This window comes from Otolemur garnettii, unplaced genomic scaffold (assembly GCF_000181295.1).
Source record: "Otolemur garnettii isolate 467f Iridium unplaced genomic scaffold, OtoGar3 scaffold00152, whole genome shotgun sequence".
In the NCBI taxonomy this organism is placed as follows: Eukaryota; Metazoa; Chordata; class Mammalia; order Primates; family Galagidae; genus Otolemur; species Otolemur garnettii.
The window spans coordinates 4523163-4539403 of NW_003852547.1; the positions used below are offsets into that span (position 1 = coordinate 4523163).

At 51.7% G+C, this 16241-nt stretch overlaps 1 protein-coding gene and 1 non-coding gene across 2 annotated transcripts; both read left to right on the forward strand.

Moving 5' to 3' along the window:
• Positions 1-598: 598 nt before the first annotated feature.
• Positions 599-8402, forward strand: NOP53 (NOP53 ribosome biogenesis factor). The gene is made up of 13 exons (XM_003799561.3): positions 599-874; positions 1242-1306; positions 1969-2077; positions 2730-2929; positions 3336-3406; positions 4795-4890; positions 5885-5989; positions 6078-6263; positions 6624-6799; positions 7021-7087; positions 7800-7876; positions 7991-8047; positions 8346-8402. Exons 1-13 carry the CDS (start codon positions 651-653, stop codon positions 8350-8352), a joined length of 1440 nt encoding a protein of 479 aa, XP_003799609.1. The 5' UTR covers positions 599-650; the 3' UTR covers positions 8353-8402.
• LOC111728366 lies at positions 7128-7239 on the forward strand. Its single transcript, XR_002775682.1, has one exon. It is a non-coding gene; the product is annotated as a small nucleolar RNA SNORD23 (small nucleolar RNA).
• Positions 8403-16241: the final 7839 nt, after the last annotated feature.

A 16241-nucleotide genomic window follows, 5' to 3' on the forward strand; every position in this document is an offset into this window, starting at 1 on the left:
TAAATTCTTCGATTGTTAATATTCTGGGATTGCGCATTGAGAGGACAAACGTTCTGAGATTGGAACGTGTCTTGTGCGGAATCTGCCACTAATGGTTCTGAGTTTTCGCTTTTAAGAAAACGCGATTCTTTGGGAGGCCGAGCGGGATAGGATCCCTTAAATCTCCACTAAAAAACAGGACAATTAGCCGGGCATGGTGGCACACGTCTTTAGTCCCAGCTACTCGGGAGGACGATCGCTTGAACCCAGGAGTTTGAGGTTGCTGTGAGTTAGGCTGACCCCACACACTCTACCTGAAGGACAGGGCGAGGCTCTGTCTCAAAAGTAAAAAAAAAAAATTAAAAAAAATCAGATTGAGCAAAGACTGAGGAGGCAAGGAAAGGTGTTTTGCTTAGGTGAGCTCCAAGGACTTACAACCTCAGTCCCCACCGCCCTGCCGATTAGCACAAGGAATCTGAAGATCTAGCGAAGTAGAGCGGAGGGAGGAGCCGTTTATCCTTAGCCAAGATGGCAGCCTCCTCGCCCCTTCGCCACTATACCAAGATGGCTGTCACAGGAAATACGTCACCAGAGAGGCTGGGAAATCTGCGCGCGCACGTCCCAAACGGGCTTTTTAGGGGCATCAGCGACAAGTTTCTTCCTCTGACAAGATGGCGGCGGGGGGCGGCGGCGGCGGTAGTAGGCCTGGCTCGAAAAGCAAGGCAGATTCCGGCTTTTTGGGACTGCGGCCCACTTCGGTGGACCCGGCGTTAAGGCGGAGGCGACGAGGCCCGAGAAATAAGAAGCGAGGCTGGCGGCGGCTGGCTCAGGAGCCCCTGGGGCTGGAGGTTGATCAGTTCCTAGAGGACGTGCGATTGCAGGAACGCACAAGCGGGTACGTGGGGCGGGACTTCCGGAAGCTGGGGACCAAGTTCTGTGTGGCCAGGGGCTGGAGAGCGAGCTTGGGGAGACTTCCGGGAGGCTGAGAGGCGTCTGTCCCTGGTACTGTCAGGGAAATGGGCAATGTTGGCTGGGGACTCAAGATGGGAAGCTGGGGGAACTCATTAGTTACCAGATTTAGCGAAATTGATGTATTTTAAGTACTAGCTCTGTAAACTGATGGGCGATGCCTTAGCGTAGAACAGTCCCATGTTGGGAAGAGGGTGGCTTAGTGAGCCTAAGAGGAAGACTGGACCCTGTGAGGTTAAACCTGTTTCCTCCTCCAATATCTTTGGCTGATGTAATGCGTTTCCATCTCCCAGAGGTTTGTTGTCAGAGGCCCCTGATGATAAACTCTTCTTCGTGGACACTGGCTTCAAGGAAAAAGGTGAGGAGGAGCTTTTGTGGTCTGCAGCCTCTGAAACCTGTGTTAATGACGTGGCTTGGAAGGCAAACAGCCTGCTAAAAAGGGCCAGCTTTAATATAAACATGAAGACCTTGAGTGGACAAAAAGCAAGCTACAGACTAACTTTAAAACGGCAGATTTTTTTTTTTTTAAGGTGTCAGTAATGTCCTTGTGCACATAAGTTTTGGTAGGGGTCTGCCTTGATGAGTAGGCTAGAAATAAGGGCTGGGTGCCGTGGTTCACGCCTGTAATCCTAGCACTTTGAGATGCTGAGGCGGGTGGATTGCTGGAGCTCAGGATTTTGAGACCAACCTGAACAAGAGTGAGACTCAGCCTCTAAAACTAGCATGGCATTGTGGTGGGCACCTGTAGTCCCAGGTACTTTAGAGGGTGAGGCAAGAGGATAACTTGAGCTCAACAGTTTAAGGGACCTCCGCAGCACAGAACCTCCCTCCTGCTGACCCAGCATATGGATGTGATGGAGGGTCAGGGCTTGGGACCTCCCAAGTCTGCATTGAGATGACTCCAGATTTAGATACCATGGGTCCAATGGAGCTGAAAGTTGATGGGGGTGGTGGGGTGGGAGGTTGTTGGTCCTTGGTAGTGGGGAGGCCTGAGGCCTTGACTGTTTCTTCCATTCCCAGAACTGAAAAAGAAGAGGACCAAAGTCCAGAAGAAATCTCTGCTTCTCAAGAAACCCCTTCGGGTTGATCTCATCCTTGAGAACACATCTAAGATCCCTGCCCCAAAAGAGTGAGTATGCCAACACTTTCAGGCCCTTCTTTCCCACCAGATCCCAGTTGTAAAGGATTCTGGGGGCAGACAATAGATGGAGGTCATTGGGAGGGGAGAGTAGGGTCAGATTTGGGCTTTGGAGGGAGTGAGACTGGACACCCTGGAGGGTGCCAGGATTCTTGGGCTGAGGCAGGCAAGGATGGGTCTGGACCTAGCTGGGGACTTTGAGGGTAGAAAGGAGGGAATGGGTGGGAGCCGTGTTCAGGAGGTGCATCAGGCAGAGCCTAGAGGCTCAGTGCCATAGGGGGAGGGGGTGGACAGGTGACAAGGAAATAGCCAGGCTGCCCTGAGATAGATGTGTGGGAGAGGGGGTGGGTTTTCAGGTGATGCTGAGATTCGTTTTGATGTGGTGGGTGTGAAGTGCTTAGGGGATGCCTAGGACAAGGCTATTGCTTAGGCAATTGTGGAGCTCAGAAGAGAAGCCTAGGCTGGAAACAGACCTAGGGAGAGAGGGGTTTCTGAAGGAGGGACTAGGTATAGCCTTTTGGAGAGGGCTTTCAGGAGAAGGAACTGCTTGAATGGTGGGGGCCCAATTAGGAGACCTGGCTGCTTCTTGGGTTGTCACCTCACCTACCCCACCCACCTCACTGTGCCATCTCTCCCCAACCAGCATCCTCGCTCACCAGGTCCCCAATGCCAAGAAACTCAGGCGGAAGGAGCAGCTATGGGAGAAGCTGGCAAAGCAGGGCGAGCTGCCCCGGGAGGTGCGCAGGGCCCAGGCCCGGATTCTCAACCCACCTGTGGCCAAGGCCAAGGCTGACCCCCAGGATGTTGTTGAGCGGCCCTTCTACGATCTCTGGGCCCCAGACAGTGAGTGATCTTGCTGTCACCTGTGAACAGGGACAGGCCTATCATGCAGTTGTGTGTGTTGTGCACTATACAAGAGCACAGTGTCTAAGGGGGTCCTATGTGGGTATTGCTTTGATGATTTCCCAGCAGAGTTGAACATCCTGTAGTGGCACCCTCCTCCCCTTTGTGCCTGCCTTTCCTGAGTTATGAGGGTTCCTACCCTCAGCCTTGAGTCTCTCTACTTTCTGAATGCTGTTCAGGCAGGTTTTGTTTCCTTTTCAAGGCCCCTTGGGGTCTGGGAATCTGTCCTTCCCTTGCCTGAGCTTTAGTACCACCCTTTTGAAATGCAGAGAGATTGGAGGGAGGGGGCCACAGCCGTCTCCCATGCTGAGAAAGCCCCCAGCAGGTGCCCTCTCTGTCTCCACAGACCCTCTGGAGAGGCCGTTGGTTGACCAAGATGAGTTTTTCCTGGAGCAGACCAAAAGGAAAGGAGTGAAGGTGAGGATGGCGTGTAGGGGTGCTGTAGAGGGGCTGGGGGCAGCGGGAGCTACTCTGCAATTGGGCCACAGAGCTTGGTCTCATCCCCATAACCAAGAACCCCCTTTGGGAGCCAGGGTTCCTGTCCCAGCTCTAATCTGGTGCTAATCTGGGAGAATGGCCCAACCTCTCTGTGTCCTGTTCCTTCTTGTGTCAGATGAAATTGTGCTTGGCACCTGTGGCTCGGTGAGTAGGGCGCTGGCCCCATATACTGAGTGTGGTCAGTTCGAACCTGGCCCTGGCCAAACTGCAACAAAAAATCTGGGCGTTGTGGCAGGTGTCTATAGTCTCAGCTACTTGGGAGCCTGAGGCAAGAGAATCGGCTAAGCCCGGGAGCTGGAGGTTGCTGTGAGCTGTGATGACACGGCACTCTACCTAGGACGATAAAGTGAGACTCTGTCTCAAAAAAAAAAAGAAAAAGAAAAAATTGTGCTTGGCTTATGGGACGGTTAGGAGTATTTTAAGGGGTGATGCACGCAAAGGCTGAAAACAGTCCTTGGCACGTGACAGGTGTGTCGTCTGTTTTAGTTTCTGATTTGTGTGTAGCCTTCGTTTTGAGCTGCTGGATCCCAAGTGTTAGAGCCCAGGGGTCTTATCCCTGCTGGGTGCTGGAATGTGGCAAGGAATAAAGGGGTTGGGGGATGGTTGGGCTGCGGTTGTTTCTTCCACGAGAAAGGGTTCCATGTGTGGCAGGTCAGCAAGACATGGCTTAGGGAGGACAGGGGAACCCTCAGTTGGAAAGACTCTACTTCCTGTGGGGTTAGAGACCTGGGAGGGGATGAGGGAGCAAGTCATGCCCTGAGATTGGAGGAGAGAGCCTGCAGGCCAGGGGCATAGCAAGTGCAGAGATGTGAGCAAGGGCTGAGCATGTTTTCAGAACCCTGAGGAGGCCAGTGTGGTTGGGGAAGGAGTGCAGGCCTCGTGGCTGGGTTTTTCTCAGTGGGGTGTGGTGGGATCTTGGTGGCCACTCTGAGGAGGTTGGACTGTGGCCAGGTGAGCGAATAGGTCTAGAGATGCTGGGAGCCAAGGGCATGAGGGTAGAGCCCTGTGACAGCTGGGGTGGGGCTGGACATAATCAGGGACAAAATTCTAGGGCAGAAGCACCAGGACTTACTGGTAGTTGGTGTAGCAGGAGCTTGGGGGGCATCCAGGTGGCCCCCAGGCTTATGTTAGTGATCAGCAGGGCCTTTGCTGGGGTGGAGACCAGACAGGGAGGGATATAGATAGTCTGGGAGTGAAATGTGTGCTCAAGTCACCCAGAGGTCTTTTATCCAGTGTTAATCCCATTCAGGAGTGGATGGTTTTCATTACTTGATCACCTCCTAAAGACCCTATCTCTGTCTTCCCAGCGACCACCACGTCTCCACACCAAGCCCTCCCAGGCACCCGCTGTGGAGGTGATGCCCGCTGGAGCCTCTTACAACCCATCGTTTGAAGACCACCAGGTGCACAGCCCCGGCCCAGCCAGCCCTCTCAGTTGAGCTCTGCCACTTGCTGGCATGCCCTCGCTAGGAGCTTGGCTTGTGCTGGATGGTGCTGGGGACTCAGATGTGACCAAGACAGCCTTAGGCCTGTCCTCACAGGCTTATTGTCTCATAGAGGGGTGCATGGGGGTGGGCAGACCTGTTCCTATTAACAGACTATGTTGAGCACAGGTGTTGTGAACAAAGGGAACCAAGAGTATGTGTTCTAACGGCCAGGTTACTGAGGAGACTCGAGATGATTGCAGTAGAGGCTGGGTGCTGGTTCAAACAGGGTTCAGTGATGTTAGAGCACAGGGCTCTTAGGCATTAGAGGGCAGCATGCCATCTCTGGGCAGTGATAATCTGCAGGAAGCAGTAACAGGGCTCCCACTATTCCAAGGGCAAGGCTGGCCCCAGCAGAGGGTACAACTAAACTCTGGTCTGTTCAGCATGGACCAGACGTGAATGGGTGGGCCGTGTGAGAAGAGGCATCAGATCAGTCTATTTTGTGTTTCCATATGTGTATAACTGCTTTGCAGCTCTGTGACTTAAACTTTGTAGTCACCCACTAAAAATGTGTGACCTGGTGGTTTTTAGTGACCAGTTTACAACCACCACAGTTAATTTTAGAGTTTTCATCATCCCCCAGCGAAACTTCAGGTCCATAACCATTGCTCCCCAATTCCCTGTCTCCCTTAGTCTTCGGCAGCCACTAAGCTTCCTGTCTCTAGGGACTTGCCCATGACAAGACAGACATTTCCACAGACACTTCATGTATATGGCATTAAAGGGTGGAGGCCAGATGGCTTCTCACAGACAAACAGGACAGCCATGAGAATGAGAGTTAGGAAGCTTCCTCTGGCTGCCATGAGTAGGATGGTAGAAGAGAGGGGGCCAGGCCAGGGCCCAGGGCAGGTGGGGGCAAGAGGGTCAGGTCTGTGAAATCCTCACCCAACCCCTATACCCTCCCCCGCAGACCCTCCTCTCTGCAGCCCATGAGGTAGAGCTGCAGCGGCAGAAGGAGGTGGAGAAGCTGGAGCGGCAGCTAGCCCTGCCTGCCGGGGAGCAGGCTGCTACCCAGGTAAGCTGCCATCCAGGTGAGCCTCACACCTGCCTACCCCTCCTCTCCCCACCCGCCCCCACCCCAGACACTGCTGTTCTGCCCTCAGGAGTCTACATTCCGAGAGCTATGCCAGGGGCTATTGGAGGAGTCTGACGATGAGGGGGAGCCAGGCCAGATGGGTGAGAGCCCTGAGGCTGGAGAAGCTGAGGCCTGTACCCCACCCATCCGCCTAGCCACTGCTGAGAAGAAGACGGAGCAGCAACGGCGGCGGGAGAAGGCCGCCCGCAGCCTGGTGAGCACCTGGCCGTGCTGCTCATGGGCTGCCTGTGATCTCTGCTGGGTCTTGCTGGCAGTCTACCCTGTCCTACTCCGTGGTCTGCAGTTCATGCTGCTTGGAACCCTCTCAGCTGCTTTGTCCACTGAGACCTGCTGTTTCCCAGTAGCTTCCATGCTGGGATGGGGTATTGGGGTCTCTGGCACTCTGGGGGAGGGGCTAAGGTTTATGGATTGCACAGAAGCAAGTGGATAGTGAAGGTGGTTTCACAAAACAGCTGCTGTGAAACCACTGGAGCAGCTGATGCCGGGGTTCGGAAGGGAAGGCCCCCAAGGATGGATAGCACTGGGTGGGCCTTGATCCCACTCTCTCCCACAGCGGGCACAGCAGGTGGCAGTGCGAGCTGCCCGGCTCCGGCATCAGGAGCTCTTCCGGCTACGTGGGATCAAGGCCCAAGTGGCCCGGCGACTGGAAGAGCTGGCTTTGCGGCGGAGGCGACGGCAAGCACAGCGGCTGGCTGAGGCCAACAAGCCCCGCAGGCTGGGGCGGCTCAAGTGAGGCCCGGGCTGGGGATCTGGGGGAGGCTGGGGAAGGGCCCAGACTCCACATCCTAATGCCTTCCTGCCTTTGGCCAGGAGGCCTCTCCTGGGAGGTACCCCAAAGCTCTAGGTTTTCAGAGGCCCAGGCTTTCCCCAGGAGGGAGGTTTGGACTTGGTGTCCCTGACCTGTCAGGGGCTAACTCCCCTTACTCCGAATGCCCCTCTTTCCTCTCTAGGTATCAGGCCCCTGACATTGATGTGCAGCTTAGCTCGGAGCTGTCCGACTCACTCAGGACCCTGAAGGTACTTGCTGTCCAGGGCAGTGTGTTGCTATGGGGGCCCGTGCCCAGTGATGATACCCATCCTTGCTCCCCGTGCCTCCCAGGGGCTGTGGGCGACACCATGGCTGCCCCCAGGACAGGCTGGTTGGGCTATTGGCCTGGGGGCTGAGGGCACGGGGTCCTAAGTTGGGGTTCCTGGGATGAGGGACTGGGTGGTATTTGGGCCTGTGGTCCTCAGAAGGCCTTTCCTCCTAGCTTGGTCTTTACTATGGTCTGGTCTCCTAGTCCTTATCTCACTCTCCTCAGGACTAAAGAGATATTCTACAGCTCAGTAAGGACCCTGTTCCTCCCCAGCTCAGAACCTGCTATGACTCCCCAGTGCCCTGGATGAAGCCTAGCTCCTCCCCACAGCCAGGAGCGTTGTGTGGCCTGGCTGGGGCTCTGTGCCTTCTCCCTCTGACCTTGTCTTTGCATGTTGTTCCCTCTGCCTGGCCTTCCCTCTTCCATGCCTCACCAGCCTCTGTCCTTTGGATTCTTCCATACCCAGTTCAGAGGCAGCTGTGGGTCATTGGCCATTGGCTCCCAAGACCAAGTGCCATGAACTCAGGGCCAGGCTTTGCTCCTGACGTAGCACCAGGGAGACTGCAGGGCCTAAGCTCCACCCGGACGGCTGTGGAGTCCAAGGCCCTTGGGCTTCTGCCAGCCCCTCTGAGGCCTCCTTCTCTGTCCTACAGCCGGAGGGCAACATCCTCCAAGACCGGTTCAAGAGTTTCCAGAGAAGGAATATGATCGAACCTCGGGAAAGAGCCAAGTGAGGGCCCTCAGGACTGCTGCAGGGGTTGTGGTGGTGGTGAGGGCATCCAGAACCTACCACTGAGCTTAGCTAGGCCACCAGTCACTGATTGCTTTCTTGTCCCTTCTCCAGGTTCAAGCGCAAGTACAAAGTGAAGCTCGTGGAGAAGCGAGCATTCCGGGAGATCCAGTGAGTGGGACCCCTTCCCTGCCAGGGGGCGCTGGACTGGCTCTGAGCGGCTCAAAGTAAAGAAAGGACTCCCTCTTCTGTGTGACATCCACCAGGTCCCTGGGTCTTTCCCAAACCCAGCAGCTGTGGCCAGTGGTTGACCATTGCTCCCTTGGCATAGCCTAGGTGACAGTCAGCGGCTCTGAACCCAGAATTCGGGCTGGAGGGTCCCCAAAGGGAAACTGAAGGGCAGGAGGGGGGGTGTCAAGTGGGCGAGGACATGGGCACTCTCCCCTCAACCCCTTTCTTCTGTCCCCAGGTTATAGCTGCAGGATGCTGGAGCCCCTCCCTTCAATAAAGCACCTTCTGACCAACACCATGGGCTGCGTGTATGCTTTATCGCCCTCCCACAGGCAGCTTCTCTCCGTGAGGTTTCTGTACATCCCCCTTGATATGAGGCACAAGGATGTAAGTGCCAGAACATTCTTTTCCTCCAGGGCCTGTGAAAGACCCCCGGGTGTGTGGAAAGGCTGCCAGCTCACTGAGTGTGGCCCATCTGATAGGCCATTGCCGGAGTGGGTAGATCCTAAAAAGACAGTAGGCTGGGTGGACATGGGAGTCATGTCCACCCAGCCTGTCTGGAAGTGGGAGTGAGGGGATGGCAAAGCCGAGATCTGCTCTGGACTTCTGACTAACAGTAGCCCACTTCCTCCTGCCACAGGTGACAGAGGAGCTCCTGTCACACTGCTGGGGGGAGAAGCAAGGTGGCAGCATCTGATATGGCAAGTCTCTACTATATTTTTAAGTAGATGGATTAAGCAGCCTGTTGAACCCTCACAACACAGGTTGTCGTTACTCCTCATTTAAAGCTGAGGAAGTGCTGGGTGCTGTGGCTCAGGCCTGAAATCCCAGCTCTTGGGGAGTCTGAGGCAGGAAGATTGGTTGAGGCTGGGAATTGCAGGCTGCAATGTGCTATGATTGTGTCACTGCACTATAGTCAGGGCAACAGCCTGAGACCCTGTCTGTACAAAAAAAAAAAAGACAGATGAGGAAACACATATTAATAAAATAAAATTTATTTCCCTCCCTTCCCCATACCTATTTTTAAAAGATCATTTTAAACCCTTACAAGAAATGAAGGACCATGTTCTTACTGTAAATCATCCATTGCCAGACCCATGACTGTCACCTTTGCCCTTTGCCTCCCATTCATACCCATCTTCTCTGAGCAGGGACCTATCACTGCAGTTTGGTATGAATGATTGTGTTCTGTGTGTAAATTACATGTACTTGTGAATATAGAATGGTTTTGATTTTTCTGTTTCTTAGTATCACACCATGTGTGGTTCTATAGCTGGCTTTTTAGTGCCTCTTGGAGCTCACTCTATGTCTGTACAGAGCGCGTCATCGTTTTTCACAGCTGTCCTGTTGTGTTAGTGTGCTGTGATACCTCCCCAGGTAGGTCTGTGCTGCTCCTCCTGCCTTGGGACAAATGTCTTTGGCCATGTGCCTTTCACGTGTGTCTGTAACATGAGTACTGGAAGTGAGTCTGGGCTGCAGGGCGTGTGGATTCAACCAAATTGTTCTCTATCTAGGCTGTATTGATTTAAAACAAAAAAAATTTCTATTAAATTTTAGAGGTAGGGTCTTGCTCTATCACCTGGGTCTTGCCCGGGCTGGGGTACGGTGGCTTGATGAAAGCTCACTGGCAATAACCTTGAACTCCTGGGCTCAGACAGTCCTGCCTCAGCTTCCTGAGCAGCTGAGCCTACAGGTACATGCTACCACACCCAACTATTTTAAAAATATTTTTGTAGAGGTGAGGTCTCCCTATGTTGCCCAGGCTGGTCTTAAACTCCTGGCCTTAAGTGATCCTCCTGGTTTGGCCTTCCAAAGTGCTGGGATTACAGGCATGAGCCACTGTGCCTGCCACTGCTGCTTTTTGTTCCCCTAAAGCACGGGAGCCCACTTGATTCCTCACAGCTTTGCTACTACGTGATAGCACTATTTTTATTTTATTGTGCCTGGTTACCAATGTGATTTAGCATATTTTTATATGAAGCCTGGATGCTTATGTTCCTCTTCTGCACTCGTTCCAACCTTTTGGCCATTTTCCTCCTGGGCTTGTATCATTTTGTTACTTCTTGTTTGTGTTAGCTCTTTATTCATTATGGATCTGAAATCTGTCATACACGTGACAAGCATTTCTCCCAGGTGGTCCCAGGTGTCTTGACTTTATGTGGTGTGTTTTGCCGGGCAGAAGTGAAGAGTGTTTTTAGTTTTTTGTCTTCATTTTTTATTATGGCCTTTGGGAAGGTTTCTCCAGGATATGATGATAAAAATAGTGAGTAGTTTATAAAAGAAATGGGTGAAGGGAGAGCTGTTTTAACGTCAGTGCTTCCCCCGCCATATCCCGTAGAACATGACTTTTATGAGAACTATTTTGGCTGTTCTATCCCCTCTCCCATCTTAAATAAAAATAGAAATATCCTACAGATAGGAAAACAGCTCTTTATGTGTGTATGTGTTTTGGGGGTGAGAAGCAGGGATGGCAGGGCCAGTATGGAGAGGTGAGAATGAAAGCCGCCTGCCAAGTAGCAATAAGCCTCCAGCCTCTGACCCACTTAATCCATGCAGGGGAGTTTGGAGGAACTTGCTGGAAATGGAGAGATGCCCAGAGATGGCTGTCACAGCATCTCAGATACATGGATACTCGGACGTGAGGGTGGTCATGGCTACTCAAGGACAAATTCTGCAGCTTGGACATACATTTGCAGTGCCTTCAGGAAGTTGTTGGTCCTTAACTGCTTGGGGAAATGTGTCCGTTCCCATGTGCAAAAGCAATGTCCACAGCAAAGAGACCTTTGTATTGGTGCACTTGAGGTACATTTCACATCTGGATTTTACATCCAAAGGACAACTTAGAAGTAGAGAACTTAATGATTTGCAAGCTGCTGTGCACTGATGGCTGCAACTTCCCTTGAATGCAGAAAACAAAGTGGATTAAATGGGCAGATGGGGGATGGGCACATGTCCCATGAAATGAGTGCGGTGAAATGGTTCAGGGAGATAGTGGAGGGATAGAGGCATGTTCATAGGAAAATTCCCTCTACTTTGTTGTCTGAAGATTTTCCTAGTAATGAGGAAAGGCACATTGGGATTTACTGTGATGCTGATGGAGCATAACGGACAATGGGGTTTCCGGATCCCTTCCAAGGCCCTGCATCTGCTTTTGGATTTGTAACTAATATTTTTTGAAAAGAGGGTCCCCCAAATTGTACAAGCTTCAGGCATCACTAAACCTGAATCTGCCTCCAATGATGAGGAAAAAATTGAAAAGACTGTCTACCGGTTGGGTCATAGCTGAATGAATGTTGGGACATCTGCTGTGGAGTGAGCATGACTTGGCTGGTAAAAATGATGCAGATCCCTGTAGACAGCAACTCAAAATTGTGAAGAGCACAGATGAGGAGCCAGCATCCTGGCATCCTGATTTTAAATCCAAGCTCTATTACATACTAACTGCGTGACCTTGTCTGCCTCAGGGTCTCTGTCTCCAAAATGGACATAGAGATGGTGCCTATCTCACCAAGTCTGCATATGAAAGCAACCAGAACAGGGCCTGGCACAGAGTAAGCCATCCGTGAGTTTTTGCTATTCTTAACTATGTTGAGGGAGAAGAAAGATGTGGAAACTTGCAATTTATGCCAGAGACTCTTCACAAATGCTCTGACTTTTTGACCCAGTGACTGCACTCTTGGGAATGTGCCCTACAGAAATGGCCGGAAATTTGGGGAAAGGCATAATGCAAAGGCAGGTCTGTTCTGTAGAATGGGAGGAAATGTGGTAACAGACACAGGGCAGGTCCTGTCCACTCAGGGAAGGCCTCTGCAGCCATTAACGCAGGGGTCGGAAGCGTGTGAAATGCCCGGCATGTGTTTATGTTCTGGTGCTTTGTGGAAAAAAGCACACAGGATGGTGGCATTCACCAGACTAAGCCCAACACCAAAAGTCTGTTGTGTGGGGGGATTTCAGAGGAGTCTTTTTCTTAATAGTTTTCCAGCATCTCCAAATAAAGGAGCAAACCTTTTAAAAAATAGAAATCCTTCTTAGCAGTGGGTCAGTCAGCAAATTAAAAAATTCTAAAGTATAAGAATTCAAAATATGGGCAAAGATTTTCTTTCTTTTTTTTTTTTTTTTTAATTTTTGAGACAGCCTTACTCTGTCACTTTGGCTAGAGTGCTGTGGGGTCAACCTAGCTCACAGTAACCTTGAACTCCTGGACTCAAGTGATCCTTCTGCCTCAGCCTCCCAAGTAGCTGGGACTACAGGCACCTGCCACCATACCCAGCTAATTTTTCCAATTTTAGTAGAGATGGGGGCTTGCTCTTGCTCAGGCTGGTCTTGAACTCCAGAGCTCAGGTGATTCACACACGTTGGCCTCCTGGAGTGCTAGGATCACAGTTATATGCAAAGATGTCTGCTGGTGTGTTATCTGAAACATTAAAAACAAAAACTATGGTGGTGCCTGTTGCTCAATGGGTGGGGTGCCGGTCCATATACCGAGGGTGGCGGGTTTGAACCTGGCCAGGGCCAAACTACAACAACAACAACAACAACAACAAACAAAAAAAAAAAAAAAAATAGAAAAATCAGAAACCGTTTACATGGAGAACAATAAGAAATAGGTTTTTGTCAGTGGTGTGTCTATACAATGGGATATTTTTCACTGCCATTATAAAAACAGCTTTGGGAAGATTTTTAATGATCTGAGGAAATACTTTTATCTCGTAGGAATGTTAAGTGGGGAAAAGGACTTGGTATACTCCTGCCTAATTTGAAAATGTTTTTAAGTAAACAGATAATTTTTGGAGAGTACACACCACAGTCTTAATAGGGCTACCCTTCAGATGGTGGATTATGGGGGGTTATTTTTTTCTCCCTCACATCTGCTTCTCTGCACTTGTCCATTTTCTACCATGCTGTTCATTGCAGTGACAGTGGGTGGGCTGGGCTGACTTCCATCCTTCTCTCAGCAGAGGGTATAAGCAACATCTGTATTTCCCAGACTCCCCAGCATCTGGGATTTCTGGATGGAGAATTAGGTTCTAACAATTAGACATCCTCCTGTGAGGCATGGATGGCAGGAGTGGGCCCAGTATCACAGCCAGTCCTGGCCTTTGTGAGCCCAGCAGTTCTGGCAGCAGCGTTCCTGGTTCTGTGCTGTCCTGGGTGTCATTCCTGAGGGCCTGCCCTAGAGCTGCTCCTCCAGCCTCCTACGATTTTATAAGCACCTGATTTCCCTGTGTTTAATCCCCTCCTGTTTAAAACACCTGGAGTGGGCCAGGTGCGTGGGAGGCTGAGGCAGGTGGATTGCCTGCCTGAGCAAGAGAGAGACTTGGTCTCTAAAACTGGTCTGGTATTGTGGCAGACACTTGTAGTCCCAGCTACTCTGGAGGCTGAGGCAAGAGGATCACTTGAGCTCAAGAGTTTGAGGTTGCTGTGAGCTGTGATGACACCACAGCACTCTACCAAGGGCAACAAAGTGAGACTGTCTATAAATAAACACACACCCCATTTCTTTTTAGGCTCTGATCCCTGCTGGAGACAATTTTTTTTTTTTTTTTGAGACAGAGCCTTAGGCTGTCACTCTGGGTAGAGTGCCGTGATGTCACAGCTCACAGCAACCTCCAACTCCTGGGCTTAAGCAATTCTCTTGCCTCAGCCTCCTGAGTAGTTGGGACTATAGGCACCCGCCACAACACCCAGCTATTTTTTGGTTGTAGTTGTCATTGTTGTTTGGCAGGCCCAGGCTGGATCCAAACCTGCCAGCTCTGGGTATGTGGCTGGCGCCTTAGCTGCTTGAGCTACAGGTACCGAGCTAGACAATCAGGTTATTTATTTATGTATTTACTTATTTGCAGTTTTTGGCTGGGCCGGGTTTGAACCTGCCACCTCTGGTATATGGGGCCGGTGCCCTACTCCTTTGAGCCACAGGCGCTGCCCCAGATGATCATGTATTTTATAATCAGGAAAATTATTTTTAAAAATTGTAAGAGCTTTCTCAGGTCTGTATAAAATAAAACTAAGCTCCTGTGAAAAGCTAACACTTGCTATGTTCATTTGTTATTGCAAGAGATGATGGTGGCCCAGTGAGGGCAAGGGGCTTATCCAAGGCCATAGAGAATTACCAAGAGTCAGGTGGGTGCAGCCTTCATGAATGAGGCAGGAGCACAGATATGGCTGAGGAGGCCTCTGTCTCTTTGTGCCTTGCCTGCCCTGTGCGCATATAGTCTGGGGTGGGGGTGAGGATTTGACTGTGACCCAAATTCTGCAACAATACTCAAAGTCTCCCAGGCTGGAAATGTGGCATCATGAATTCCTTTCCTTTAATTATAATAATGTCATTTAAAAAATTAATCCTTGTGCCCTATGTAGAAAACTGTTTCTATGGCAGGTCCTTCTAGTTCCAGTGAGACAGGAGAATTTGTGGCTCCATTTTACAACTGAACACCGAGATGGAAAGTGACTTGCCTAGATTGGAGATTCTAACCCACATCCTGTCCAGCCTCTTTGAAGTAGCCCTTCCATTTGTGTCCACCCCACTCACCCACCCAGGTACCAACCCAAGTACTGTGTTCTCTCCAAGGAGTTGATGTTTATGTAAAGACTAGAATAAAATGAGGAAGGGAGCCATGGGACTATCGCAGGAAAGAGGTCCCAGAGTTGTGAGAATAGCAAGTGCAAAGGCCCTGGGGTTGGGAAGCTTGGAGAGGGCAGGGATGCCAGGAGGCCCACAGCCAAGTGAACCAAGGCAAGAGTGTGGGGGAGGTGAGGGCCATGTTGCAACCAGGGCCACATTGTGCAAGGTGGTGTTGAGCAGGCGAGGAAAGTCCCTCCTATGCAGGTGGGAACAGACAGCAGGAGGTAGGAAGGGAAGTGGGGAGCAATTGCCACAGTCTAGGTGGGAGACCATGGCTGCTGGACAAGGGTGGCCATTCAGAGGAGAAGTGATCTGCTTCTGGAATGTGCTGATTGGCACATGGCGGTGAGCACCAGGAACAAGGATATTTTGGGCAGAACATTTGGATGCATGGAGATGTTCTGACATGGGACATGGATGGTTTCCAGAACATAAATTCCAGAAAGTAAAGCTCTAGCACCTTTTGGCCAATGGAGAGAGATGCAGAGGCAGAGAGAGAATGAGCAAAAACTAAGTGAATGAATGGATGAAAGAAGGGGCATGGGGCCAGCCAGAGGCTCACGTCTGTAATCCCAGCACTCTGGGAGGCTGAGGCAGGAAGATTCCTTGAACTCAGAAGTTCAAGATCAGCCTTAGCAAGAGCCAGACCTAATCTCTACAAAAACTAGTCAGGCATGGTGGTGGCGCCTGCAGTCCCAGCTACTTGGAAGGCTGAGGCAAGAGGATAGTGTGAACCCAAAAGTTTGGGGTTGCAGTGAGCTGTGATGACGCCACTGCCCTCTAGCCAGAGTGACAGAGTGAGAGCGTTAGAGTAGGTTAACCCAGGTGGGACCACTCCAGTGAGAGTGGGTTTGGGGCAGGGAAACTCGGGTTGAACTTTATTCGGATGAAGCCTGAGCCGCCTGTTCAGCTTGCCTAGGAAGATGGCACCAAGGCCACGGGACACGGGTCAACTCTGGGGACTGCTAGTGGGATCTGGAGTGACAGTAGCTGGCGTTGGGCTGGGTAGGAGGACTTGACTGAGGACCAGAGGGCAAGGTGAAAGCAGGAGGGCTAGGGGAGGGAAGGAGAGGGAGAGGAGGGCACAGCTCTGGGCTCTGAGCAAGGGGAAGCAGGGACTGGGAGAGAATCACACAGTGGGGACGCGCCTTTCCCTCATCCCACAAGGCCGGAAGTAGAGGGAGGAGGGTGTCCCGGAGAACTGCCCTGGGTGTCCAGGGCTGGGGAGCCCCTGGTGACAGTGGTGAGGGCAATCTCCTGGCGCTGCCTGCTCCCTTGCGTGAACTCTAACCAACCCATTCTCTCGGTGGTCGTGTGGACTGTGAAACAGTCTCCCAAGTTCAAGGAGAATCGCGGTGCGGAAGAAAGTGGCCACCAGGCGGCGCTGAGAGCCCACACCAGGAACCAGACGGCTGGGGAGGTTCTAGCGCGCCCTGATTCCCCTCTCACCACTACTCAGGACCCCTCAGAGGTCCACGCGGTAGCAAGCAAGATGACAGCGGGACTCGGGGA